The sequence below is a fragment of the Miscanthus floridulus genome, chromosome 7, assembly GCF_019320115.1.
Source record: "Miscanthus floridulus cultivar M001 chromosome 7, ASM1932011v1, whole genome shotgun sequence".
Classification (NCBI taxonomy): domain Eukaryota; kingdom Viridiplantae; phylum Streptophyta; class Magnoliopsida; order Poales; family Poaceae; genus Miscanthus; species Miscanthus floridulus.
The window spans coordinates 134,069,111-134,095,523 of NC_089586.1; the positions used below are offsets into that span (position 1 = coordinate 134,069,111).

Genomic DNA, 26,413 nt, shown 5'->3' on the forward strand with positions numbered 1-26,413 from the left:
GTTACTCTTGGTGGTTGCCACCACCTAGACGGCTCGGTGCAGTGGTGGAGGATCAGCACGAGTTGGTGATTGTTCATGGCCGTCTCCGGTGATTGTGAGGGGAGTTGTACCTTCTCCGGCAGAGCGCCAAAAGGTAACTCTAGTAAATTGCTAGTGTCATTGAGTTACCTCACTTGTGGGTCGGTTCTTGCGGTGTCCTATTGTCTAGACAAGGTTTGTGAAACACCTCTTAGCCACCGAACCACCAAGTGTTGGTCGACACAACAGGGACGTAGCGTGTTGGCAAGCACATGAACCTCGGGAGAAAATCGATTGTCTCTTGTCTTTGGTATTCTCCCGGTGATTGGCTATATATTCATCTTATGATTGGTTCATCTCCTACACGTCGATATAATCACCCTACTTACTTATTTACATTCTTGCAAACTAGTTGATACAAGCTCTTTAGTGTAATTAGAATTGAGAGCTTGCTTTGTTATTTACATTCATCTAGTTGAGCTCTTTAGAGTAGCAAGGTTGAGAGCTCTTAGTGAGTAATTACATAGCAAGTTTGTGTGCCTAAGTAATCATTGCAACTAGAATTGTTGGATAGGTGGCTTGCAACTCTTGTAGAGCTAGAGCAAGTTTGCATTACGCTATTTGTCATACTAATCAAATTGCTCTAGGTAATTTGTAGATTTCTAAATAGGCTATTCACCCCCCCCTCTAGCCATATTAGGACCTTTCATCATCCCATAGGTCCATTGTTGTCGGAGCCTGCCTTCAGAGTCATACCGCTCACCTCCCGGTATGTTTTTCTTTGTTGCCCTTCGATCCTTTGTTGGTCGAGTCTTTTTGGAGTGACTCACCTGTAATTTCCGTCAGCGGCCAAGGGATGTCGGGGTTGAGCATCGCCCTAACCCTCGTGTAGGAGACTTGGAGGCCCACCCTACAGCGTGTTGCGGTGGGCGAAGGGGGCAGCAGGGTGGCGGCGGCAAAGCCTTCCCTCTCGGGGGTGGTGCCCCCCAGGGCATCTGCTAATAAGGCGGCAGCGGCATCGTCGGTGTTGGCGGTGATCCCAGTGCCGATGGCGGGGGTTGCGTCGGAGGTAACTCTCGCGGCCCCTCCTCCGACGGTCGTGGTGGAAGAGACGAGGGAGGGCGAGCTCCCAATCTCGTTGGGTGGAGGGACGCACGGCTTGTCCTTGTCATCGGAGCCGAAGGCGTCGGAGGGAAGTGTGGCTAGGACAGAGTTGGGACGCCCGGTAGCGTCCCATGCGAATGAGGTGGTGGAGATCCTATCTGATGACGAGGTGGATATCGTGGCGGGGCCGCCAGTGTCGCCGCGGGAGCTGGCAGTGGTCCAGTTGGAGGCTGGGCCCTCCGGCGGTTTGCCGGAGGGTGACCTAGAGTGGTCCTGCCCTGAGGACCCATCAAAGGCACGGTTCGTCCTCCGGGATTCTCGGGAGCGTCAGCTCTGGGACATTTTTGGGGGGCAAGGGCATGTCGCGGTGTCCGAACTCACCAAGCTAGCCACGAAGTTCAAAAACACCCATAAGCAGGCTCAGTTCGCTCGACAGTTGGTTGAGATTGACCTGCAGCTTGCTGCGGAGGTGAGTTTCTGGTACCTGTCCTTGCCCTTTGAATCTTTCATCGGTTGTCTTTAGCATGCTTGTTTTTCATAGAATCTGAGGAAGATGTCATCCCGCAAGTCTTACTTCCTCCGAACGGAACACCCCCGGATGGTCGAGCTCGAGCGTCGGGTAGGGTCCGCTTGCCGCGAGTCCTAGGACCGAGCGGCCGAGCTTGCTGTGACACAGGCAGAGGGGCAATGTGCAGTGGAGCGGGCGACTGCCGTCGAGCAAGGGCTCGAGGCGATGAAAGCCCACCAGGCGAAGACTGAGGTGGGGTTGCGGACATCCCTGGTGAGCACTAAGGCGGCGGTTCAAGAGGCCTTGGCGGCCCTTGAGCCGGAGCGGAGTGCTTTGGCGTCGGAGCGGGCCGCCCTAGAGTCAGCGCGGATGGCCCTAGAGGCGGAGCGGAGGGCCTGGTCGAAGGTGGACCAGGAGGTGCTCGCGCTCCAAGGCTAGGTGATGGGGACGGAGAAGGCAAACACCTGGCTGTGCGCACAGGCGACTCGACAGGTGGAGGAATTCTTCACTCTTGAGAACTCTCACACTGGTGCGTACCCTTTCTTGTTTTTCATTGCATTGGTTTCTTTCTTCCGCCTGTTCCTGAGCTTGTCGACCTTCCTTCAGAGCTAGATGGAAAGGTGAAGACGCTGGAGCAAGACCTGGAGACGACCAAGGCGACCATCAGCCAGAATGCGGAGGAGCTAGCCAAGTCCCATGAAGAGCGACGTGCTCTTGAGGGGGACCTTGACCAGATCCACAATGTTGCCCAGCTCATTGTCTCAGAAGTCTTCGGGTCGGTGCCAAGCACTAGCGCGCCTGCTGTCCAGCTGGCGGAGGTCCTGGACACGGTCAAGGACCTTGTCAGGAGTGGGCTGTTCTACGGAGCGTCGGGGGTGCTGACCTCGGTGGCGACGCACCACCCGAATCTAGACTTCACCACTATCTACAGCAGGTATACTGAAGGCCTGAGCATGGGGGACATCCAATCGATCGGGGAGAGCTTGCTGCCGCACACGTGGTCGGTGTTAGAGCAAGTCTCTACCGAGTGGGTGATGGATGTTCGCCGTGAAGACATGGCCTGAAGCATGCGTGGGGAGAATGCTTCTGAGCCTGCGGATAGCACGAAGCCTAGTTCGGGGGGGGGGGGGAACGTCGCCTCGGCTCCGATCGAGCCAGACGTCGTGCCACCGAGGAGTGAGCAGCCTATGTCTTCGTCGGTCATGCCGCTAGCAGATGCCGCCGGGACGGTTCAATAGCTTGTAGGATATAAATAGTTTAGTGAATGTAAAAAGTTTAAGTTTGTGGGGGAGCCCCCGTGTGAACGTTTCTGTGTGCTTAACGGTTATAATGGTATTTTGTTTTCTGTGATGGAGTCACTCCGTTCGGGGAAGCTTGTTCCCTTTCGTTCCTCAGCTTTCCCTTAGCATAACTTTGTTTTTTATTTCTTTCTTTCTCATACCTGCCCGTTTGTCCCGTAGGCTACAACCTTGGGAGCCCGGGGCATGGCCCGTGAGGCTCAGCTGCCTGTAACCGTAGGAAAAGGCGGGGTGCGATCGGTCAGAATTTTTAAAGCAAAGCGACGTAAGGTAAATTAAAGGAATGAACCACCCCTTTGTTAGGGTAGGAAGGAATTTCTCCACATGACAGTAAACAAAATAGAGAGGTAGTATTGCCCCCTAGTGGAGCCCCCGAGCGCCCCGAGCCAAAAAGTGTTCGGGTTGGGGTGCTCTTACAAGAGCGTACGCTAAGTAAATAATGGTAAGACTGAAACTTAGGGGAAGAAAAAATGACATAGTTGTTCCAAGGTGCTTGGAGAGAGCGTCGTCATCGTTGTCCTTCAGTCGGTTGGTGTCTGGTCGAGTCACTTCATCCTCAGTCATCTGGATCCTTGCCCGTTGCGCCCCCTTCTTCGGTTGCTGCTTCTTCGCCTTTTTCTTTCCCTGGCCTGCCAGGCTACCTCAGCAGGTGCTTGAGGAGCTGGCAGTCCTTGTAGAGATGTTTAACGGGATAGTTGTGGTTGGTGCACGAGCTCTCCATGAGCTCGTGAAAGTGGCCCGAAGGGTCTTGCTGGGGCTAAGTGCCTGCGTGATCCGCCGCGGCGACCAACGCGGAGTTGGCCGGTCGGCGGCGATTCTTTCTGTTCTTTTTTCCCCTCTGCATGGAGGGGCCCTCGTCTTGATCCTGGCGCTTGGCCTTACCTTTGCCGTGGCCTCCGTTGAAGCGCGGTGAGAACGACACTTGCTGGGGGAGTTGGGCAAAGGTTGGTGGTCCTGGGCCGTCAGTGTTGGGACTCTAGTCGCCGCTACATGTGCCTCGGTTTGGTCCGAGCCGCTCATAGATAGGCGGTTGGTGCGGAGCGGTCGTCAGGTCAAGATGAGGTGCCCTTGCGGCCTTATGTGCCACGCTCAGCGGTTGTTGCGGTGATAGGGTGTAGTGCCCCATCTGCTGCGTCCCTATTCCCCAGACGGGGAGCGAGGTTGAGAGTCGGCGTCGTGATACAGAGCACTCCGCTTGTTGAACGGCGGCGGTCTCCAGCAATGCCCGGAGGTTCCGGTGGATCGTCCGTTCGTGAGGGTCGTTCGGCTCGGATAGGCCACACATGAGCATTGCCATGGCGGCAATGTTCTGACTGGCCTGAGCGAACTACGGGGGATCGGTCCCCCTAACCAGGGTGTTGCGCTGGACCTGATGGGCGTGACCCGAGCGCCGTTCATCGGTCTATGCGCACGAGGCACAGTGTGGTGCGCCGAGCGCGCTGGTGCAGTCAGTGGCTGATGCGGCCACTGTCATCGTAGATCCTCCCTGTGCTCACGTGTGAGCTCGGGGGTCTCCACATGAGGGTCCGGAGGGGCATGAGTCCATGAGGACCCCGTTACCCCTGGTGGCTGCTCCGGAGCGTCCGCCATAGCGCACTCGCGGGACAAACGGTGGCTAGGTGCCATGTCGCCGATGCTGGAGCCATCACTCCCAACGTCATCATCCATGATGTCGAGGAAACAGGTGGGAGCATAGCTCGCCATCCCCATGAACTCAGACGTGAGAGGGAGCGGCGCCATAATCTTTTGGAGCCCCCGAGTGCACGCGTCCGTAGGAGACACGAGGCCGTAGGGGAACCGGTCGTACGGTGGTAGCGATGGGGACAACGGTAACCCTCCGGGTATTTGGCGGAAGATAGATGTAGTAAGTGAATAACAGCATGTATATTACTCACAACGGGGTTTGAGCAGAGAGTTTGCTCGGAATGAAGCGCAGATGCCGCGCCGTCGAAGTTGCGTGTCCCGGAGTCGATGGAGGACGTCTCTTCGACGGGTGTCGGGTCGCGAGTCTCCTCGTGGAGGTGGTGTATGCCGAGCCGGTCGGCGACGAAGTCCAGGCTTTTGAAGAGGAAGGCCTGCGATGGCTCGAAAATGGGTGGAACCCGCTTCCCAGTAGGCGAGGGTACGGGAGATTCCAGCGAGCCGAAGTGAGTCATATCGCCCAAGCCCGCCACAGCGAGGGTGGCGGAAAAATGGGCCATCCGATGACCAAAAAGTGTTGAACGTACAGTGTCTTCCCCACGGATGACGCCAACTATCGGTACAGAAAGTGACCAACTAGTGAATATTTGTAGTTTTGCTGTACGTTGTGATCGGAGGTGGCCTAGCACTCAATGACACATGATTTATACTGGTTCAGGGAATGTGCCCTACGTCCAGTTTAGGTCGGTCGGTGACTTTATTCCTAAGCCTAGGTGCTCGAAGTCTACAGTGGGGTTACAAACGGGAAGGAGAAAGATGAGGGGTACCAGAGGCCCGGTCGGCTTCGGTCAGAAGGGCCGAGAGCGACGGGAACTCCGCTATGAGCTAAGCGTTCAAGCGTGTGCTAGAGGTCCGAACCTGGCGGTTCTGCGGTTGTGAGCTATTGGACTAATGAATCTAAAGGAACTGAGTTTGAATCAATCGGTCCATCGCCCTCCTGTTGGAGGGAGTGCATCTCCTTTTATAGATGAAGGAGATGGCTTTACAGGTGAGTGGGAGAGGGTATGGATGCTTTTAAGCCTTGTTGTCCATGCCGATGAGGATTGGATAATGGTAGGCGCCCACAACACTATTGATGTCACTGTAGAATGTCAGGTGCACGTGGGAGGTTGCGGTGTCTTCTTCAAGAAGGGTTGATGTCGGTACCTGCAAAATACTGCTTGCCCAGAGGCATGCGAGGAGTCTCACCACGTTTACCGGGTATGGTGAATCTCGGCGCCTACAACACTATTGATGCCCAGAGGCATGTGAGGGGCTTTCTACCGTACGAGAGTCCAACGATGCCTACAATACTGTAGGGATAAATGTCGGCGCCTACAATACTGTTTGTGTCAGGGTGGTTGTGGAACACTGTTCCCGCAGGTGTATAGGGTATGGTGCCTGTACCGTGGTTTGACTCGCGTGCTGCTTTCTCCGTTCGTCCCTAGTCCCTTCCGAGCGGGCGTCCCCGGTCGGATGGCCCTAGTCGGCTTCGATTGCGCCGATTGGAGAAGAGCGGCGAGCAGGGTTCTTACGTACCCCGGTCGGAGAGACGCGGGGTCGGAGTCGGAAGTAGGGCTCGGGGCAGGCCTTCCGATTAGAGAGGCCGTCCAGAGGCGGCTGGCGCCTGAATCGAGCGCTCCAGTCGGATAGGTGGGCCGAAGCAGCTGACGAGCAGGCGTTGCTCTTCTTGGGCCAGGCCTTCCGGTCGGTTGCTGGACCGCCCCTTTGCCCTGTTGTTTTTAGACTCTCGGGTCGAGCTTTGGCGTGGAAGCCGGTCCCCGAGGGACCCCGGCTTTATGAACCCGACAGTATGTCATCCCGCAACCCATCCACGAAACGCAAAGCATAAAACAAAGGATCTGTAGTTTTGCCATAGGCGAGGAGCTGATCAACTAAGCCAGTAAACCGGTCAGCGTATTCCTGAACAGCCCCGGACTGACGAATATGAAATAACTGTCGAATCAGCAACTCATATTGATCCCTACCAAAATGATCAAGGACCAACTGACAGAACTCCTCCCAACTCATCTTCTTCACCTTGAGATCTAAGGACTGCAGCCAGCGAGACGCGGCTCCAGTCATTCGCATGGAGGCCACACGAATCCATTGACTGGGCTCAACCATATACATGTCAAAATAATCATCACACCGGCTAAGCCACAGCTTCGGATCCTGTCCATCAAAAACTAGAAAATCCATCTTAGGTAATTTACTACTAGAGTACTATGCCCCCCAATGCGCGCGATGCTCACGCGGAGCGCCCCCAGCACTATGAAACTCCTGATCCCCCAACTCCAACGCTGAGCTAGAAAGCGACTTGTGAAGAACATACTGATGGGTGGGCTGGGGAAGGGTCTCGATGAGCTTACCCTTGACCGAGGGTTGAGCCATGGGCTCAGACCCCCGGTGGTGATGTGCCGCGCCGTGCCCAACAAACGGGCCAATGGCCGGGTGCCCGGCAGATGATGTCGCCGCGGCCTCCATGGGATGAAGCTTGAGGACCCCAGCGGATGCTGACGGATCCGAGTCGAGCACCACACGACTCACGGTCTTGCGGAGCGCGGTCATCTCCTCGCGCATCTGCTCCACCACGGCCTCGGACTTGCGGTCTCGCCCAACTCCGCGCGCAGCTCCGCCACCGACGCATCCACCTTGGGCTTCCACTCGTCGAGCACCTTGGCGTCCTCCTCCAAGCGATTGAACCGGTCCGCAATGGAATGCTCCACGGCCCCGATCCGCTTGCCCAGCGACGCCTCCACCTCTCCGATTCAGCCGCCGAGAGACGACTCGGGGGAGACCCTCACCGATTTGAGCTCATCGAGAAGAAGCTTGGCATTGGAATCCATGGCCCTGATGTGTTTCCTAAACCTGGTGAAGTGGTCGTGGATGATTTCGTGGGGTTCCAGGATGGAAATCGAGGCAGGGATTGCAACCTCCGATCTAGGCGGATGAATCGCTAGTTCGACCGAGGAAGGATAGGCTCTGGATACCAATTTGTTAACAGCAAGGGGAAACGGATCGGAAGAGCAGAGCAAAGGGCGAGAAGAACAGCAAGGGCAGAAAAACGGATGAATCTCAGGCTTCAGTTCAGGGTTGTTTGTTTACAATCATCATGCCTTCCACGGCAGAGTTCAGAACACATATAGGAAACTCACACCTACTCTTACTAGGCTAACTAGACGGCCTAATCCGGCCCGAACACCTTGGTACTCTTAACCCTAGGCCTCTTCATGCGCCCTCCTTCCTCAGCTGAAGCAGACGAGCCCAGAAGCTTATCCGGCGCCGGCCCATGAGAAGGAATGCTGACAGCTGCTCCTCGCCCAGGCCTTCGTCTCCGAGCAGCACCCGGACACGCCGTACCAGCAGATGGCGCACAGGCTCCAGGAGTGGGGGCTGGAGAAAGGATGGGGCGACACCGCCGAGGCGTGCGGCCAGACGCTCGCCGGCCTCTCCGAGGTGCTCCAGGCGCCGGACCCTGCCAGCATAGACAGGTTCTTCAGCAGGGTGCCGTCGGTGTTCGACGTCGTCATCTTCTCCGTCCACGGCTACTTCGGGCAGCAGAAGGTCCTGGGGATGCCCGACACCGGCGGCCAGGTCGTGTACATCCTGGACCAAGTCAGAGCGCTTGAGGAGCTTCTTCTTCAGAGAATCAAAGGGCAGGGCCTCACTTTCACGCCCAACATCGATCCTTGTGGTAGGCAAAGGCAATCATGTATATACACACATGTTGCATGCATGATCGATGCACACACACACACACACACACACACACTGTGGTACCACTCACCATGCCCATTGCTGCAGCTCACAAGGCTCATACCAGAAGCAAAGGGCACCACCTGCAACGTGGAGCTGGGACCTATTGAGAACACAAGGCACTCCAGCATCCTCCGTGTGCCATTCAAGACCCAAGATGGCCAGGATATGCCCCACTGGGTCTCCCGCTTCGACATTTACCCTTACCTAGAGAGATACGCCCAGGTTTGCATCTCTTGTACATGTATTATTACTGCTAGTATTATGATATATACTGACAAATTAAATGCGGTTCTGTTTCTACAAATATATGTACCTTGGCATGGCATGAAACTTCAGGATTCCTGTGCCAAGATCCTAGATATATTGGGGCGCAAACCAGACCTGGTCATCGGCAATTACACTGATGGCAACTTAGTAGCTTACCTCGTGTCAAGGAAGCTAGGAGTTACCCAGGTGAAAATCCCGCCATTGCAGTATACTATTAATCATGCAATGCAATGCAAGGCAGAACCTTCTCCTGGTGGTACTGGTACTAATCAAGTAAAATCCGACAAAAACAAAAATTATCATATATCCATCAATGTAACAGGGGACGATCGCGCATGCTCTCGAGAAGACGAAGTATGAGGATTCCGATGTCAAGTGGAGAGAAATGGACCACAAGTATCATTTCTCGTGCCAGTTTACTGCTGATATGATCGCGATGAACACCAGCGACTTCATCATCGCTAGCACCTACCAAGAAATAGCCGGAAGGTCAGCCATCGCCTAGCTAAATTCCTCTTGTGTGCCCTATGCTTTGCTTTGCTTGGGCAATGTCATGCTACTTACTACTACTTATCAAACTATTTTTGCAATGACACCACACCATGCAGCAAAGACAAGCCTGGCCAGTATGAGAGCCACTATGCGTTCACAATGCCAGGGCTCTGCCGCTTCGCTACAGGCATCAATGTCTTTGACCCCAAGTTCAATATCGCTGCCCCTGGCGCAGATCAATTAGTTTATTTCCCATTCACACTAAAGCACAAGCGCCTCACAGACTTGCACCCACAGATCGAGGCGCTAGTCTACGGCAAAGAGGAAAATGATGAGCGCATGTAAGTACATGCATTCAGGCTTGTTTTTCTTTGACTTTTGGCGAAATCGTGCTTATGGTTCTCAACTGTGTGATATGATGCAAGCAGAGGCTACCTGGAAAACAGGAGCAAGCCGGTCATATTTTCAATGGCAGGGCTTGACAAGGTGAAGAACATCACTGGGCTGGTTGAATGGTATGGTCAGGACAAGAGGCTCAGGGACCTTGTCAACCTAGTAGTCGTGGGAGGGCTCCTGGACCCCACACAATCCAAGGACAGGGAGGAGATCGAGGAGATAAACAAGATGCACAGTTTGATCAACATGTACCAGTTCAAGGGGCAGATCTGCTGGATAAAAGCCCAGACAGACCGTGTCTGCAATGGGGAACTTTACCGTTGCATAGCAGATACCAGGGGAGCCTTTGTTCAGGTACTCAAGAGTTACGATATAGATATCCAGGAGAGATGCTAGTAATGAAACTAGATGCTATTCTATCAAAATAATGAAACTAGGTGCTAATCTAGCCATCCAATGCTGTGCCTTTCAGCCTGCGCTCTATGAAGCGTTCGGACTAACTGTCATCGAGGCAATGAGCTGTGGGCTGCCAACCTTTGCAACAAATCAGGGAGGCCCCGCATAAATCATCGTCAATGAGGTCTCAGGTTTCCATATCAACCCACTTGATGGCAAAGAGGCAAGCAACAAGATTGCCAACTTCTTCCAGAAATGCAACGAAGATCCCATGTACTGGAACAGAATGTCCACACCACTGGACTGCAACGCATCTACGAATGATAACATATCTCCAGTAGTCATCCAAGGAACAGAACGCCCACCAATTGTGTGTGACATTTGTCTTGTCTTTGATTGTAGCTACACCTGGCAGATATATGCAACCAAAGTTCTGAACATGGGGTCAATGTATGGCTTCTGGAGGACTCTGGACAAAGAAGAGAAGCAGGCCAAACAGCAGTACCTACAGATGTTCTACAACCTTCATTTCAGGAAGCTGGTGAGTCGAGGACCAGTACTAGCTGGAGTAGGATTCTCATTGTGTTTTGAAGGAAACTACGTACAGTACCTCAAGAGTGCAAAATTTTAACTTTATTGATGTTTTTAGGCAAATGCGGTGCCGAAAGTGGGCGAACAACTTAGCAAGCTACAGCAGTGACATTGCCTGATAGGTCGGCACCAAGGCCAAAAGAAAGGCAAGTGTGTCCACTCTTAAGAAATTTACTGAAGATAAAGTGGGGAAGCAACTGAACTGACTGACTGGTGGTTTGTTATGCAGAAGGACGCAGATAAGGATTCAGAGGTGAGAGCTTATCATGCTGCATCTGCAAAGCACAATTATTTGATTGAATTAATAATCCATGGTAAAAGCTGTGTCTGTCTGAACTCTGAACTCTGCAGAATTGCGAGCAACTTACTTGGACCTGTGCTGCCAGCCTCTCATCTCTCGGATGCTGCTTGAAGTGAGGGGCTGTCGGCTGTCCAGACCAAAGCCAGATGTGTGCCCGAGTGATAATTTGTTTCCTCCTTTTTCTCTTAACTGTCATTGACTGGGAAAGATGTAAATGGAAAATAAGTAAATAAATAAAATCGCGGTGTCCATGATGATTGTGAAAGCAATACGTACTGACCAGAGTTGCATGCTGCCCGTAACATGAACCATCACCAACCTGGCATAAGTGATACCAGAGTCAGCTACTTGCCTATTAAGATTGAGGATCACGTAATGCAGTGTTCAGATTGATACTGAAATCCACAGGATATATTTCCTTTTTTTTTTAATCACCACTACAGGCTCCCACAGGTGACAGGACTCCGAAGCACCTGCATGAACAGCTCCAGATAACCAAACGGAGACACCATTTCCTTATTCCTTCACACGACACACAGATGGAATTACTCACACAACCGAGGGTATTACTATGTTACCGCGCGCATACATGATCCGTGGAGACAATAGCATGAGTGCATACATGTGGTGCTTGAGGAAGAAACGTAGACCAGTACAGTAAATGGTAACAGTACAGCCCCCAAAGTAGCAGCTGCCAGATTATTACGATCTCCAAACATATTTACAAGTGAGGGTACCATAAGCGCCCCAGCCTAGCCTCAGCAGTAGAACATGACCCTCTTTACGTTATCCTTCAGAGCTGGAAGTGGCCTAACAGCTGCACCACCAGGGCCCCGAGTGCTATGGGATGCTGACTGAGGTCCACGGCCTGCAGGACCACTTGCCACCGAACCACTGTCAGAAGTCTCCGGTTCCATGTAAAAACGAGCCCTGAAGGCAGCTAGGTGAGCATAATACGCTGGTGGAACTGCAAATGGAAAAAAAAATAAAAGGGATTTTAGTCACGAAGCAAGCCAGTGGCACAACTGCCAAAACAATCCCTGGAAGAGGGGATAGCTTACCGATCGATACAGAGCGGGTGCACCTTGCATAACTGCACGTATGATGCGAGTTAGAAAAATAGCATTCAAAAAGAAAATTTCACCAGAGAAATAGGCACTTACGTGTAACAGAGGTTGTTTGTAAGAGTCTGCAACTCATCAGCAGAGAAGTTGTTTTCATCCCACAAGACATGATAATGAGCTGGACGGCTAGTGCCCTATATATACATGGGGTAGGTAAATGATGACTTGTACGTTAGATAGAATGACATTATCTGACAAGCCAGATGCAAGCAAATCATGGTCTGTACCTTAATGCCAGCATGGCTACACAAGTAGAAGTCAAATTCAGTAGGATGGCAGATCTTCGAATCTACAACAGTACCTTTCAAAAGGTACAGCATGGCAGAAGTCATTTTTTAGATAATAAGCAGCAGTAACAAACATCAGTATTACTCCCGTCCATCCTGTAATACAAGACATTCCAAAAAATTTAAGACAACTTAAGGGAATCCTCAAATGATGCACGTACCCATGGATTAAACCCAATTAAGGAGTTTCTCCTCAAATCATGGTTTTTTTTAACAAACTATGCTAAATCTGAACATGGGCACCACGTAGAATGCCTTATATTTCAGTACAAATTTTGAAAGTCATAATGACTTGCATTCAGGGACGGAGGGAGTAACATAGTAATATTAATTACGAGGTACAAGGTAATGTTAATATTACCTGGGAGTATGTTTCCACTCCTGTCAATTGAATTCTGATCATTGTGGTTGTGAGCAAATAATCTAGTATGATGGCGCTTCTGAACCACAACAAAAGTCACCTTTGGTTGGTAGTTCGCTTCCAGGGAGGCACAGGCCTAAGTGACACATGGAGATCATGCTTAGTGGTAGCATCCACATATGCTCATGCGGTTTGGTCAAATACTTACCTTTCGGATTGCATTGAGCTCATACAACAGAACTTGATAAAATTGTCCTTCACTGACACCATCCCTGACAAGGAGAAAGAAGATTAAGCTGTAGAGAAAGCAGAAAGCACTAGTACAGGTATTCACTTTGACAGCACAAACCTGTAAAATATTATTCCTTGGGGCTTCTGACCAGTTGATTTTTTGAAGGATACAAGTAGCTCCCTGCAATTTTTTCATGTAACAAATTATTTGCCATTGAAGAAAGAAAGGTTGAAAAATGTATCACTGAATCGCTGCATGTTCCTTTCATTCTTAAGGAAAGAAAAGTTGAAATAATGAGCAGTGCACCTTATCATTCCACCGCTTACTGTCCCTCTCTGTGGATCTTGCCAGACCTTATACAAATCCTCTATCAACTCTTGCCGATGAGCTTGAGCAGAAACTAGTCCAGCATACTTTGTCACCTCTGGCCAATCTTGGGAGGCCACAACCTACAGATAAAGTTGCTTGTTAAAAAATTAAGTAACCCTTCCCAAAGTAAAAGTGAAGGCTCAAGAACAGATCATTAATCACTAAAGCTAAAACAGTGTGTTGTTATTCTACTTACAGCAGCAATTGAGGGACTACTGTCCTCACCAGGATGAGGATGAGTCACATCAGCACCAAATATGATTGTAGGTCGATCAGTTACCAGAGGAATTCGCCTTGAGACAGCATCTACCAGCATGGTGTTCCTGCCCCCAACCTTTGCCAAATTAAAGGATGTCAACTTGACAAACACAGAAGAAAGGCAAATTGTAAACAAAACGCAAAAGTGGAGGGTACTGGGCACTGAACCTTGGCATTAATCTTCAGAGCAAGATTTGCAAGAATTTGTTTGTTCATTTTGAAAACCTGCTTTGTGCAACAGCACTGTGAAACTATCCCAAGATCTATTTCACAGACACGCTTCAAATCACCTAGCATCAGCAAGGAGACAAGTAATGTCAACAGATAACTCCATAATAATAATCATGAGAATCCAACAACACCACAGGCATCAATAGGAAGAACTAGAAGTTAGAAGGGCCAGGTTCACATACCATAAAGTGAGCCATTGTTGTCAGGTAGTATTCCAATAAGTAAATCAAGTTCCTTGTGTTTGGGTCCAAGAACGTTCATGGCATCATGGTACCTAGCTTTCAGAGCTCGCTCCACTTGATCAGGACGTGCATATAGAGGTGGAAGAACACGCTCCCGAGCGAAATCCTATCATGATTATGCATGATAATATTACTGTTGTAAACAGGTGGATGAAGTACAGATCCTAATATTCATGTTGGTGCTTTTGCTTTTATATAAGGATCTTGAGGTGCTTCCGTGATGTCAATAAGCAAGTTTTGCAGGAACTGTGTCAAGAATACTTGCCATTCCTGACGCATGGCGCATCAGTGCAAGTTCATGACAGAACCCACGAACAACACAGTCTTGCACATTGCGAGCAAAATTGACACATATCCAACTTCTGACCTTACCACCATCTACCATTTTCCGGGCACAGGAAAGTAATAAAAGAATAGTAAATATCCATGCACAATAAACAAATACACTATGTCTCCTTGATTAATGAAACATAAAAGCCAGTGTTTGAAATCAGTTTTGAACTGGATAATGCTGATTATAAAATGCAACTATATGGGATGCAACATAATAATCTGCAGCATTATTTGTTGTTGCCCATCTGAGTTATATATTGTGACAGTATGGTTTTCTGACTAGCATATTTCGTCAATCCAAGGTGAGTGTGTTTTGCAAATCTTTATTACTATAAAAAACACGGTGGTGTAGTGGGTGGTTCTACATAAGGATCTTCTATGCAACGATCTGTCTTATGTGTGTGCCAGACACTATATAGGTGGCCTTCTACTTTGTACCTATGAGGTTTCTTTGTGTTTTAACTATACATAATTCAATTGTTAGAGCCTAGACCATTAAATACTTTTTACTGGAAATCCATTACAACATAGACGCAACAAGCTAAATAAAGATAAAAGTACACCATTCTCAGGAGCAGCAGAGGTCAGTTCCTAACTGAAAGACCTATTCATTGTATAGCTTGATATTATCACAGATGATGTCATGCAAGGCACAAGGGGAGGCATGATTACTGTAAAAGCAGCTGTGCGGCGAAATAGCACTTGTACAGTACCGGTCAGAGTTAGGACAGTAAGAATCAAATAGGTGGTAGAATATTGTCTGTCTCCCCACCTCTACTTGCTCGCCTATTCTACTGTGGGCATCGGGCTCATAATAATAAGGTGAGTAAAGTTTGTAAGAGCTAAAGAAAGTCCATGCAGTTACCTTGTTCATCATATTCCACTGACCAACCCTAGGTAAGCAGTCCTTCTCTCGACCAGTCTCATTGTACTTAAGCTGCATTAAGTGAAAATACAGAAAAAGGTTTGTTAATAAAGCCATATATTTACAAGGTAAGCATCTTTATGCGTCCAGCTTTGTGATACTCTACATCCAGTGCAAGAGAGAATATTCCATTGCTTACAGCACTTGTGCTGCTGAGAGCATGACTAAAGGTAATGCAGAGAAAGGTCAAAACAGACAGAAATGGGTTCAGCCTACCCATGGAGCTGGCAAAATCCGTGCCTCAACTGATGCCAGACGATCGCTAATCTTAATGCCAAACTCTTGTGCATAATCATCCTTGTCATAGGCATTCTGTTTAACCATCTGTTCACCCAAGATAGCATTACAATGAAAGATCTCAACTGGCACAGGCAATTGTTGAAATTTCAAAGCCATATGAAACCATTTGAAATAATAAGATACATGCCCGAATTATATCACGCTCACGATCGCGTGGGTGCTGGTATGTCTCCTCCAAAAGAGCTCTGATCTGATTCTGGTTTAATCTCTTGGAGTACCTCTGTCTCTCCACTATTTTGCAGACCTGAATAAAGTCAAACTCTACAATTTAAAAAAATTCTCGGGAAGAATCCAAGAATAATAATAACTGCAAGATTTGGTAAAAAAGAGTTAAACATGGAAATTTGGAGGTGTAGTAGTTTTTCAGGATTCAAAACAAGGAAGAAAGGATACCACTGTTTCACAATCTCACCTCCATTGGCAAGTAATTTGGACGCTGTTGATTGCCAACTTGAAGGCAAGGAAGGTAGGTGTGTTGGATGGCAAAGCCATATGTCTCTTGAAAGTACTGTACAACTGACTTTATTGTACCCCCTTCATCAACAGGAAAGCTGTGGCACGAAGAACATGAATCTTTTATAGGAAATTTTAACTAGCATTTTAAATGCTTTTTGAAACGAAGAGAGAAACTTGCATACGTTAACTCTCGAGTCGCCTGAGTTGTTAACCCAGATATTCGATACTTTCTCCGCATGTTTCCACGATGAGTAACTTCCACCTTAACTCCTCGCAAGGCTTTCTTGATCTAGGGTGTGAACATAAAAGGAATATTTAAGCTAAATTGTTTAAAATATGCACATCAGAAAGGACCTTGTGCTAAACATGGAAAAAGAAGAAGAAAAGGTACAAACTCTCATACCAGTGTTTTTATTTATCGATTGCAGACATATTTTTTTTCCTTTGAAAGAAGTTTTCTTCTTTTTTTGTGGAATGGCTGAGTGTGGGAGATAAAATGCATTTGGCAGGACAACATGCTGATCTCACATAGTTTATTGCATTATAGTTCAAGCGTTGTGAGCCATAAGTATTGTTGCAGTTTCACCTATATTTTTTCTGCAGGACATGATTATGCAATATGTGGCATACAGCAAGAAAACTATAAAATCATCATAATCCTTGTTCTGCTAATAACTTTACAGAGTATAGCCTCTGTTCTTTAATAATATATGTTGTACAGTTCAAAATTGAACAAGTCAACATCATATATTAAAGAATCGAGAGAGTACTATTTTTTTAACATACCCTGATTCTGGTTACAAAAAGTTAAAACACAACTAATGACTTTCTATTAATACTCTTAAGGAAAAACAATATGAAAGATTATACTATATGTAAACCTCAAGAAACAACCCAAAAAAAAAAAAGCAGAGCACTGTTTTCTCCTGGATATACCCCAATTTCCATTGCACCAAAAAGGAAATGCATAGATTACGTTCATGCATTGCTTATTTTTTATGTCCAAACAGTGCTCCTGGACATGATTATGCACATATTATACATTTTTATCTTCAAGGCAATACATGGTGCAGTGGTGAGAGCTGTCTCACTGAGTCACCAGGTCGCGGGTTCGAAGCAGCCTCTCCGCAGATTTTGCGGGGGAAGGCTTGCCTCGGTTTTTCCCTTCCCCAGACCCCACTCATGTGGGAGCCTCCGGCACTGGGTCTGCCCTTTACAAAGATCAGAGTGGCGCAGCGGAAGCGTGGTGGGCCCATAACCCACAGGTCCCAGGATCGAAACCTGGCTCTGATATGTTTTTGTCTTTTCGAGTCGCAGTCTCCTCGCATTGCACAGACGAGGGTAAGGCTTGCCACTGACACCCTTCCCCAGACCCCGCACAGAGCGGGAGCTCTCTGCACTGGGTACGCCCGCCTGGTTCTTCCTATGAGATGAAATATCAGGAAAAGGTTAGTTCAGTGAGAACACCTTCACCCGTTCCGCGTCTGAGAGTGGCCTAGAGTGAATTTCACAATTCAGCAGCTGTGCAACAAATTCAATTACAGGCAATGGCTCAATGAAAGCTGTCGCTGACATATCTGAAAAGTCACAGAAAGTAAAATTAAAATCCAGGAGATATATGCCTTTAATATGGATAAGAAATCATCAGTGGTGTTGAAGACTTCAAGTGTGTTAGCCTCAAATGAGAAAAAACAATGATTAAAACCATGCAGTAATAAGGAAAGACAAAACATGTGCAAATTTACTACCGAGGGGATGGGGAATTCATATTACCAATGTTGAGTAACAAGCCCATTTGAGTAGGACGAATGCTCTGGTAAAATCCACGCCAGCTTTCTAATCCATCACCAAGTGGCTGCCTTCGGCCCAAGTCAGGCGAAAAGAACAACCGGCCAAATGGTGCGTACCTGTGGGGAAACAATTTGAGAAATATCAAGATTCACTTCTCGCTTCACTGCTCCTAGTTATAATGACGGTGGAAATTCATTGTTACCTTGGCCTTGATGAAGGCAGTTCCCGCAGCACAATATCCAGAACCTGCAATGCCTCTTGAGGAGCTTCTGCATGCCTCCCAGCTAAAAACAGCTCGAGGCGGTGGAGGTCAGCTCGTGCGGCAAATTTAATGACTACTTTAAAATTCCTACGTCGCCTAGATCAAAGCAAAGCAAAGCAAATAGTGGAGAAACAATGAAATGTTGAAAACATAATCATGAATCTGCGTGACAGGGAGGAAAAACATCTTATCTTGATGAGGAAAATGTGAGCAGCAGACCTCTCAGAACCAGGGCCACCATCATCGTCAAATAAAGTGATATGAAATTCCTGTGAAGTAAACGGCAGTGGGCCGGCTGTGTACAGGCTCTTCCTACCATCATAAGCCGGTAGCCTCCCACCCAAGTAAGATTGCTTGTAGAGATTGACCAGCTCCTTGATTATGGCTCGACTAACAACCCTTGAGGTAACTTCCGGTGTGATTGAGACCTGTCCAAGACAAATGAGATTACGATACGGCATCAAGGATAAGGGGTATAAGATAAGAAATGTAAATGGTGTGCAATGCAAGTTGGAGAAATCTGAACGCACATCATAGTGATGAAGATCCTTGTCTGGCAGCTCAGCAAAGAAATGGTTGGCCTTAACCAGGCACCTGGTGCCAATACTGCCCTTTCCTGGGCGCAAAGGAAACCTGAATGACTTGCTTGATTGTGGAGGTGCAGTAGGCACAATCTCCTGGCCTGCAGTGGGCTCAGCTGGTCCGTGCTCCTCTCTAGGCTGAACAGGCGGGGGAGCCTCTGGCGATGGCTGCGAAGGACCTGCCTCTTGCACTGGTGGCGCTTGTGGTGCGAAGTCACGAGGAGCCTCCTCCATTGCTTGGCGCAGCTCGGGAGCTAAAGGGCTGCTGGATGACGAGGCAGCCCCCTGTACAGGTGTAGCACCACGTGGGTACTGTTGTGGGCGCCCCGCTCCACTCTCGCCACGAGCGTGGCCGCCCCTGCCTGGCTGCTGCTGCTGCTGCTGGGCCTCGTCAACACGAGACGTGCGGCCTCCACCTCGCCCCTGCTGCTGGATCCCTCCACGACCTCCTCCTCCTCCTCTTCCTGCAGGCTGCGGAGGCTGCTGAGCACGAGCAGCGCCTCTTCCGCCCGGCTGCGGAGGCTGCGCGGCATGGCCAGCACCAGGATGTTGCCTCCCCCTCCTCGACCCCATGCCAGGGTTTGGGCTGCAAGAGAGAGTGAGAGAAGATGAGTACGAGTTGCTGCGGAGGAAATCCCCTCGCCTGCCCCCCTAGGTATCGGCGGAAATGGCGACAAAATAGGTAGCAGGAATGGAGGCGTCGGAAGCGGATCGATCGGCTATGGGGAACTGGGAAAGCGAGCACGGCCACGGCCAAGTGGGGGAGAAGGGAGAAAATTGCTATTTTATCATTACGAGAGGTGGGTTTCGCTCTTTTATCATCCCGTAAATAACATTCGTCTGGCAAATAACATACCGTATTTTGATTATTATTTTTTTTGTTTCCATACTTTCGTTCCCGTTTTACCCCTCACTCCTCATAAGCTTATCCTCACCATCGACTCGTTCTCCTTCCTGGCTGCTCATTCACGCACCAGAAAGCCATGCGTCCGCCGTCGGCGCCGGCCGACGGCAACCCAGCCAGTCGCCCAGCTCCGCCCGCCGACGGCGGCGCTGCTTCAGCGGGCAGCCACAGGCAAGGAGCCGCACGGCCGCGGACACCCGACGGCAGCGAGAGGGCACCTCTACGGCTACCCGACGCCACCCCCGTCCCTGCGCACAGGTGATTTTTTTGCTGGATGCACACGTCACTGCTGGTGCCATTCCTTGTACACAGTAACCAATTTTCATGGAATGGCGATACTTGGTAAATTGATACAACTGGGCAGCAATTATTGTTGATGACTATTTACCAGGAGAGATGACAGTGGTTCATGACCCAAATCGCCGTAGAATAGATCTTGGCACAGTGTACCCTAACATGAAGGAGTTTAGACTGGCTATGCAATCTTGCAAATCATTTCTGGAAAGCTGTAGTGTTAGTAACAATGCCATCTCCTCATGACCCCTTCTTGAATTATACTAGTGGTATTTAAAAAGGAAAGTACAATAGCAAGGCTTCCTTTCTGAACTATATATCGGCGCTAAAATATCAATTATAAACATGGATCTTAAATTTTGAAACCGCCTTTTTTACTCCTGGCTTCTATGCAAACAAAGCTTTCCTTGGATCATCCATGCTGCAGCTTGCAACACTGGGCATGGTTTGTCTTCACTTGGGACAGCTCGCTTGTTAAATAATTTCTTCTCTTATTTTAGCTACTAGGAAACTGATTTCATTTTTTTGGTTAACAATCCGATTAATATACAATATTTACACCTAAATAACTCCCTAACTGTCCTGATAAGAAGCATGTTTTGAATATGATCGGTTGCAAGAACCTTTGACATTGTGATATATGCTATGCAGGAAGCTGCTAATTCTATTGCAAGAAAACGGGATATGAAGATAAGAGATCGCCTGTTGAGGCTCACTCATGCAAAACCGGTGGACACGACACCAAAGAAAACGGAAGTCCAGAAAAGGAGTCGTGTACCAAAACACAAGGAGGTTTCGACACCAGGCAGCAAATCTAATGAAGGCAGTGAGAAAGCCAAACGAAAGGCATCAGCTTTGTCGTATCAAGGCCTGAGATCAAGCAAATCTGGTGTTGTGAAGAAGGTGAAAGTGAACCAGCAGCCCAGCAACAAAGGGAAGCAGAGCAAAACTAATGAAACTGGAGCGAGTGCTCGCAAAGCTAAGCGACCCGATGTGGCTGCAAGAAAAGCGAAGCAACTAGCCAAGAAACGCAAGGTGGATGCCTCAACTCCTGAGAATGCACACAGGAGCAAGAAAGCAAGGAAGTAGTTATCTATTGCGTTGGTTGTTTGCCCTTGCCACATTGTAACAGGAGTTTCCCTGAATCGAGTTTTGGACAAGCTTGTCACCTGGTCAAATGGTCTTGTTACTGCGTAGAGGCGATGTGCGGCCTTAAGTGAGGTTAGGGCAATATACAAGAGCGATGCTGTAAATGTATGGCTGATATATTATTAGTTCAATGTAACAATCCGGTACTCGCCACTTTAAACACTTTGTAACCTTAATTGGCATTTGTTTTGATCTTTTTACTATTTTCCTCCACAAACATTTGCTTTCTACTTCCTCCGTCCCAAAGTTTGTATCGTATCTTTCACAAGGTTATAGAAAAAGATTATGAATATTTAACAATCCGGTACTCGCCACTTTAAACACTTTGTAACCTTAATTGCGGTATATGTGGTGGAGTAGATGTCGACGCCCTTAAACTCAAAAAGGAGTCCATGCATGTTCCATAGTTCATCACAGTTTATTGCAGCCAGAAATCCAAATGCGCAGGCAAATGGACATTCCTTGATGGATGGAGCATAATAATATACTACAAGTAGAGTAGAGCGTAGCTGTACAAAGTGGCAGTTGGACATCACAATTCACAAGAGAAGAGAGCTGAGAAGCAGTAGCGTCACTAGACTGAACATAAACACGGTAGAACCGTAGCAGGAGGACACTGATGAGGAGACGAACTGCAAACCGCACTGGGTCAGTTTCAGTCGGATGGTCCAGCAGCCCGGCCTCTCACATCACACCGCGGCGACGGCGGCAGACGAAGTGAGCGCGTGCAGCCTCCAGAACACCTCCCCGGCGGCATCGGTGCTGTTGGCGTCGACGGCGACGGTGCCGACGAGCGCCCGGAGCGCGCCGCACACGACGGTCGGCACGGACGCGCTGGGGATAAGCTGAGGATAAGCTTACGAGGAGTGAGGGGTAAAACGGGAACGAAAGTATGGAAACAAAAAAATAATAATCAAAATACGGTATAATCCAGTCGTAGGGCATTCTGGTGGTGTGCCAAGTTTGATAATGGCAAACTGACGAATGCTATTTACGGGATGGTAAAAGGGCGAAGCCCACTTTTCATAATGGTAAAACAACAATTTTCTCGGGAGAAGGGGGTTGCGCTGCGGTTGCACAGCAGGGAGGAAGCACCCGAGGAATAAAGGAAAAGGAAAAGGAGAGAGTTTTTTACCGTGTGCCATTATTAATTGTATATCATCGAAAAAAATGAAAAGTTCTCCGATGTCGTTCCATGGAATTTTCTTTCCTTACGTATCACTTTCATCCATTTTACGTGTAACAGCAACTAACGCCCAGCAAAAAAATTATCATCCACATACACAGTCAGCTTGATTACAAAGTACAGTTTAGAAACAAAAGATGGTCACATTAACATCATTACTAGTTTAAACATTGTTTGGTCATACAGACCTTAAATACTACAAAAGCAGTATGCCATAGAGATGCAAACTCATCAAAGATCAAGTTTTTTCTTGCTTCTAGTTCCTATGGCCGGACTAGAAGGAGAACTAGGGACCTTGCCGCGGGTTGACATGGCTGGACTAGCCTCGTTTGGAGTCAGTTTTTTCGGAATGGCCCTCTTCTTCTTGTGTTGTTGCTGACTTGCGCTCTTGTTAGTTGTGTGCTGCTCACTTGATCCTGAAGGGTAAGTAATAGCCAAAGGATCTAGATGATTCGATCATGTCCCGAATCCTCTGAAAAAAGGAGACGTGAGTAAAAACAATTAGTTAACCTATTAAAGTGGTAAAAAGATAATTATAGGAAATTAGCTTACCTCACAGAAGGGTCACTAGCCTCAGCAGTTGAAATATTAGAAGTACTCTTTTGTTTCTTCGCAACAGTTGATGAGGATGATTTGTTCTTCATTTGATAAATCCACAACAGTAGGTAGAACTGAAAAGACCATCCTGCTGGTGCTATCTTCTTTTTCTTCTTTTTAGGTGGACCTCTGTATGGACAGATATGTTAGCAACAATGTAAACATGTAAAAATAATTACAAAGTCTAGGTTCTATGTTACCTTTCAGCAAGCATTGCTGCTATGTCTGCTGGGTCACCATTCTTACAAGTGTACCAATGATGTTCATATTGCTGATAGATTGGACACTGATGCCTACCCTTGGCTCCTTTGCTGCTACCCTTTACTGCTCCCTTGTACCTTTTTTGCCTTCTCCTACCAGCTGTTGGCTTCAACAATGGAGGATGCATAAATAAACCATGTTCTGCTTTGGACCACATGGATTTGTCTGGTATAGCAGGGATTCTACCATCATAGGCAGCTCTGAAGCTCTCTACAGAGTAGTAGCTGTCCACATGATCTTCTATCTTCTCTGCAGGTATGTGATGAAGGCAATTGCATGCTTACATGGTAATCCAGAAACTTGCCATGCTCTGCATGAGCATGTCCTTACCTGTAGGTTGACAACAAACCTGTAACTAGAACCTTCTCTTGCCATAACCTCTGCAATCCCATCAAGTGAGCTAGTGACAACATCAATGTCAAGGTTTCTACTTTGCTCCTTCAGCTTAGTTATGATGTGTGGCAAAATTTTTCTTTCCATTTTATTTGCAATTTTTTTTCCTCTGGTTCCACTTGATAAGAAGCTTCTGTCTTATAGTATCCATCAAGTCATCTAGATGCATCCCCTTATCATTTTTATCCAATTGTTGAAGCTTTTTGCTAAATTATTAGTGACATAATCAACTTTTGGCAATGTAGAGTACTGACTTCTTGTCCATAGTTTTGTATGGTTTTGCTGCAAGTACAATATTGCTGCTGGATTTGCTGCAGCCATGGCCTGAATATGCTTTTCAAACATATATGAATTCCAAGAATAAGCAGAAACCCACAAATATTCATCAAACACTTTTCCACTATACCTTTTCTTAAAATTCTGCACCAAGTGCCACATGCACTCTCTATGCTCTGCATTTGGGAATACCTCACTAACTCCTATCATGACTGCTTGACCACAATCTGTGCAAAAGGTCAGACCAGGTGGGGTACCTATAGCTTCCTTAAGCCTCTCCATGAACCAAATCCAGTTTTTATTGGTTTCAGAATCAATAACTCCTATTGCAACTGGGTACATCCAGTTATGCCCATCAACTGCACAAGCAATGCATAACTGACCTCTGAATTTTTTAGTCAAGAATGTACTATCAACAGCCAAATAAGGCCTGCAACCTCTAAGGAAACCTTCAACACAAGGTTTCATTGCAAAAAATGACAACACAGCTGCTAGGACAGGATTGTTCTATCTATGCCTTAAACCTATACAAGTTGTCAAAACCTCCTTTACAGTTACCATAGAACTCCTCTATAGCAAGTTCCTTTCCATCATACACTCTCTTGTAACTGATAGTGGCTTTGTAATTATCCTTCAGTCTTCTCTGAAGTTTTGTAGGCCCAACAGTTGGGTCCTCAGCTAACCAATGCTTAATCTTCTCAGAAATCCAAAACTTGGTAGCACCCTTCACTTTCCCACTCCTCCTAGTACTATGACAGACATGAGGAGAAGGGTTCTTGACCTACAAAGTTCAATTTGAAACAGAAAAATTAATTCAGAAATATAAACAAAATATTAGCGATAAAATATGAACAAAATTTGAACAAAGATATTACCTGTACAGTAATATTATCGCCCATTGTCGATGCATGAATCCTCCACTTACAACCATCTATCAATCCTGTGCAGTATACCCGATACCTCCCTGGTTCACGCTTTTCAATGTTATACTCAAATTCATTCTTGATAGCATGTGTTGAAAGAGCCAACTTAAATTCATGCATGTTTGGATAGATGCTCCCTTCTTCCATAGGAGGGTCATCTTTGTTGTATGCAACATCATAGATGTGAGATGGCACTCTATCCTTAACAATATCATCTACCTCGGCATCCATATCAAAGTCAGACATAGAATCAGATTCAGAGTTTGAACCTGGATCATAATCTTCATCCTTTTACTCAGTTGTGTCAACATTTGCATGAGAAGCAGGTGCTATATCAATATATAAACCCTCCTCATTATCCCCCACATGTTCATTTTCTGGTTTAGGATTCATAAGATAATTATCCTCAGTCTGTACCATGTCATTATCTGGTTCTGTAGAAGTCCCAGTTTGAGTTCATTTGCTAGGTTCTACATAGCTAGGGGCTGACATTGATGGGGTGCATGGGATGTCAACATTATCCCATAGTGGAATTTCTGGTGGATCAGCATCAGGTTTATGATATGCAATTGACATGCAACAACACTTGAAGCTCATATGTTTCGCGAACATATGCATTAAGTCTTGGTTTGAATGAATTTGTATGTTGGACTTGCTATCAGCACAGAAATAGAACAGCTTCACTACATCACCATACCTGCAAGGAAACTCATTCACAATTTCAGCAACAAGATCTTTAAAATTTGTGGTGTCTGAATCAACAACTTTGTTAATACCATACCATGGTCCTCGCATAGTTGGACAAATTATCATGATTTCTAGATTGAAACTGGTCTCGATGTCATTCCTACAGATGAACAAATACATATCTACACAGTTTAATCCAATCCTAACCACACCAAACATGGCACTGATGTTCATCAATTAAAGCAAGGGAACGAGAACTCACCCATCTGGAAGCCAAGCTGGTCGCCCGTTTGCCATCCTTTCTGAATCCGCAACAAATCAACACGAGATGGGCCTCCTACAGCCTCAGGTGATCCGTCCCGCGCCTGCAGCCTCCCCGGCAGTGCCTGTAGGCTCCCCGCGCGAGGCCCCGTGGCCTCTACGGCGCCTGCGCGCCCCGCTCGCGAGAGCCCAGCGCGCGCCCGCAAACCGGCCACAAGCGCCCCGCCCTCGCCCGTGCGAAGGCGTGCCCAGCCCCTCCCTTGCGTGCGCGAGACACAGGGGACACGCCGCCCTCCTTCCTCCGCGCGAGATGCAACGGCCGCCTGCTCCTCCACGCCCACCCGCCTCCTCCCTCAGAGCCTCTTTAGGGTTTGGCTTAAGGTGGAGAGAGAACGAAGCAGAGAATGAGTGGGGAATGACTAGAGAGAGTGATGGGCAATAGAGTAATTTCAGGTCTAGTTAGGAGCCAGCTCTGTTAGAATCAAACGATAAGGTGACGGAAGTGGCACCCAGGGAAAGAAAATTTCATGCATGGGTACTGAGAAACTTTTCAAAATTTCAATGATACATAAGTCATTTGGATCTTTTATAACGGCACACATGTAAAAGGCTCAAAAGGAAAAGGAAAAGGAAAAGGAAAAGGAGAGAGAGGACGAGCCGAACAGAACAGCCGAGCACGAGCAGGAGCCAGGAGCAGTTTTGTTGGCTCGGGATGCCACTGCCACTGCCGGCCACGCGCGCCTGCATTGGGCTGGGATGGGCCGGGCCTCTCGCAGCTCGCTGCCGACACGTGGGCGCACCCTACACATCCGGTCTACTCCGTAGAGCAGGAGCAGAGCGCACACAGCCTGGACGCTTCGTCAGCATCTCAGTACGAATGCATGCATGTGATTTGTGATGACCTGCCCCGTGCCCAC

The 26,413-nt window shown here is 48.0% G+C and overlaps 2 protein-coding genes, 1 long non-coding RNA gene and 1 other non-coding gene across 11 annotated transcripts; 2 read left to right on the top strand and 2 right to left on the bottom strand.

Moving 5' to 3' along the window:
* Positions 1-1,066: 1,066 nt before the first annotated feature.
* LOC136466337 (sucrose synthase 6-like) lies at positions 1,067-10,658 on the top strand. Its single transcript, XM_066464707.1, has 10 exons — positions 1,067-1,591; positions 2,218-2,564; positions 3,565-3,628; positions 7,921-8,295; positions 8,410-8,592; positions 8,707-8,823; positions 8,960-9,126; positions 9,246-9,470; positions 9,558-10,462; positions 10,571-10,658. The coding sequence occupies exons 1-9, from the start codon at positions 1,067-1,069 to the stop codon at positions 9,919-9,921; spliced, it is 2,367 nt and encodes a 788-aa protein (XP_066320804.1). The 3' UTR covers positions 9,922-10,462; positions 10,571-10,658.
* LOC136468086 (protein argonaute 1C-like) lies at positions 10,643-19,294 on the bottom strand. 8 transcript variants are annotated; one of them, XM_066466951.1, is made up of 25 exons: positions 18,515-19,294; positions 18,204-18,412; positions 17,925-18,080; positions 17,705-17,838; positions 16,996-17,354; positions 16,114-16,220; positions 15,888-16,026; positions 15,603-15,719; positions 15,392-15,499; positions 15,116-15,187; positions 14,183-14,305; positions 13,858-14,023; positions 13,613-13,734; positions 13,383-13,520; positions 13,124-13,266; positions 12,935-12,997; positions 12,794-12,857; positions 12,586-12,721; positions 12,165-12,238; positions 11,977-12,071; positions 11,875-11,906; positions 11,249-11,780; positions 11,094-11,132; positions 10,881-11,012; positions 10,643-10,787 (listed from the first exon to the last, which is right to left on the bottom strand). In XM_066466951.1, exons 1-22 carry the CDS (start codon positions 19,136-19,138, stop codon positions 11,572-11,574), a joined length of 3,390 nt encoding a protein of 1,129 aa, XP_066323048.1. In that variant the 5' UTR covers positions 19,139-19,294; the 3' UTR covers positions 10,643-10,787; positions 10,881-11,012; positions 11,094-11,132; positions 11,249-11,571. The 8 variants fall into 8 exon arrangements, with proteins under 8 accessions (XP_066323048.1, XP_066323050.1, XP_066323051.1 ...); XM_066466953.1 differs by having other exon boundaries at positions 11,090-11,132; XM_066466954.1 differs by having other exon boundaries at positions 11,094-11,780; positions 17,023-17,354.
* TRNAM-CAU (transfer RNA methionine (anticodon CAU)) lies at positions 17,153-17,224 on the top strand. Its single transcript has one exon. It is a non-coding gene; the product is annotated as a tRNA-Met (tRNA).
* Positions 19,295-24,931: 5,637 nt separating the features above from the next.
* On the bottom strand, positions 24,932-25,812 carry LOC136464900 (uncharacterized). The gene is made up of 3 exons (XR_010761298.1): positions 25,498-25,812; positions 25,330-25,395; positions 24,932-25,245 (listed from the first exon to the last, which is right to left on the bottom strand). It is a non-coding gene; the product is annotated as an uncharacterized lncRNA (long non-coding RNA).
* Positions 25,813-26,413: the final 601 nt, after the last annotated feature.

Excerpts from the sequence above, each read along its gene's own strand:
- LOC136466337 (XM_066464707.1), top strand. The coding sequence starts at position 1,067 with ATGGCGGGGGTTGCGTCGGAGGTAACTCTCGCGGCCCCTCCTCCGACG. Across the intron at positions 2,565-3,564 it reads TTCACCACTATCTACAGCAG|GCTACCTCAGCAGGTGCTTG; the intron begins GTATACTGAAGG and ends CTGGCCTGCCAG. Across the intron at positions 9,127-9,245 it reads TACCAAGAAATAGCCGGAAG|CAAAGACAAGCCTGGCCAGT; the intron begins GTCAGCCATCGC and ends CACACCATGCAG.
- LOC136468086 (XM_066466951.1), bottom strand. The coding sequence starts at position 19,138 with ATGGGGTCGAGGAGGGGGAGGCAACATCCTGGTGCTGGCCATGCCGCG. Across the intron at positions 15,720-15,887 it reads CAAATTACTTGCCAATGGAG|GTCTGCAAAATAGTGGAGAG; the intron begins GTGAGATTGTGA and ends GACTTTATTCAG. Across the intron at positions 11,781-11,874 it reads CACCCGCTCTGTATCGATCG|TTCCACCAGCGTATTATGCT; the intron begins GTAAGCTATCCC and ends TTCCATTTGCAG.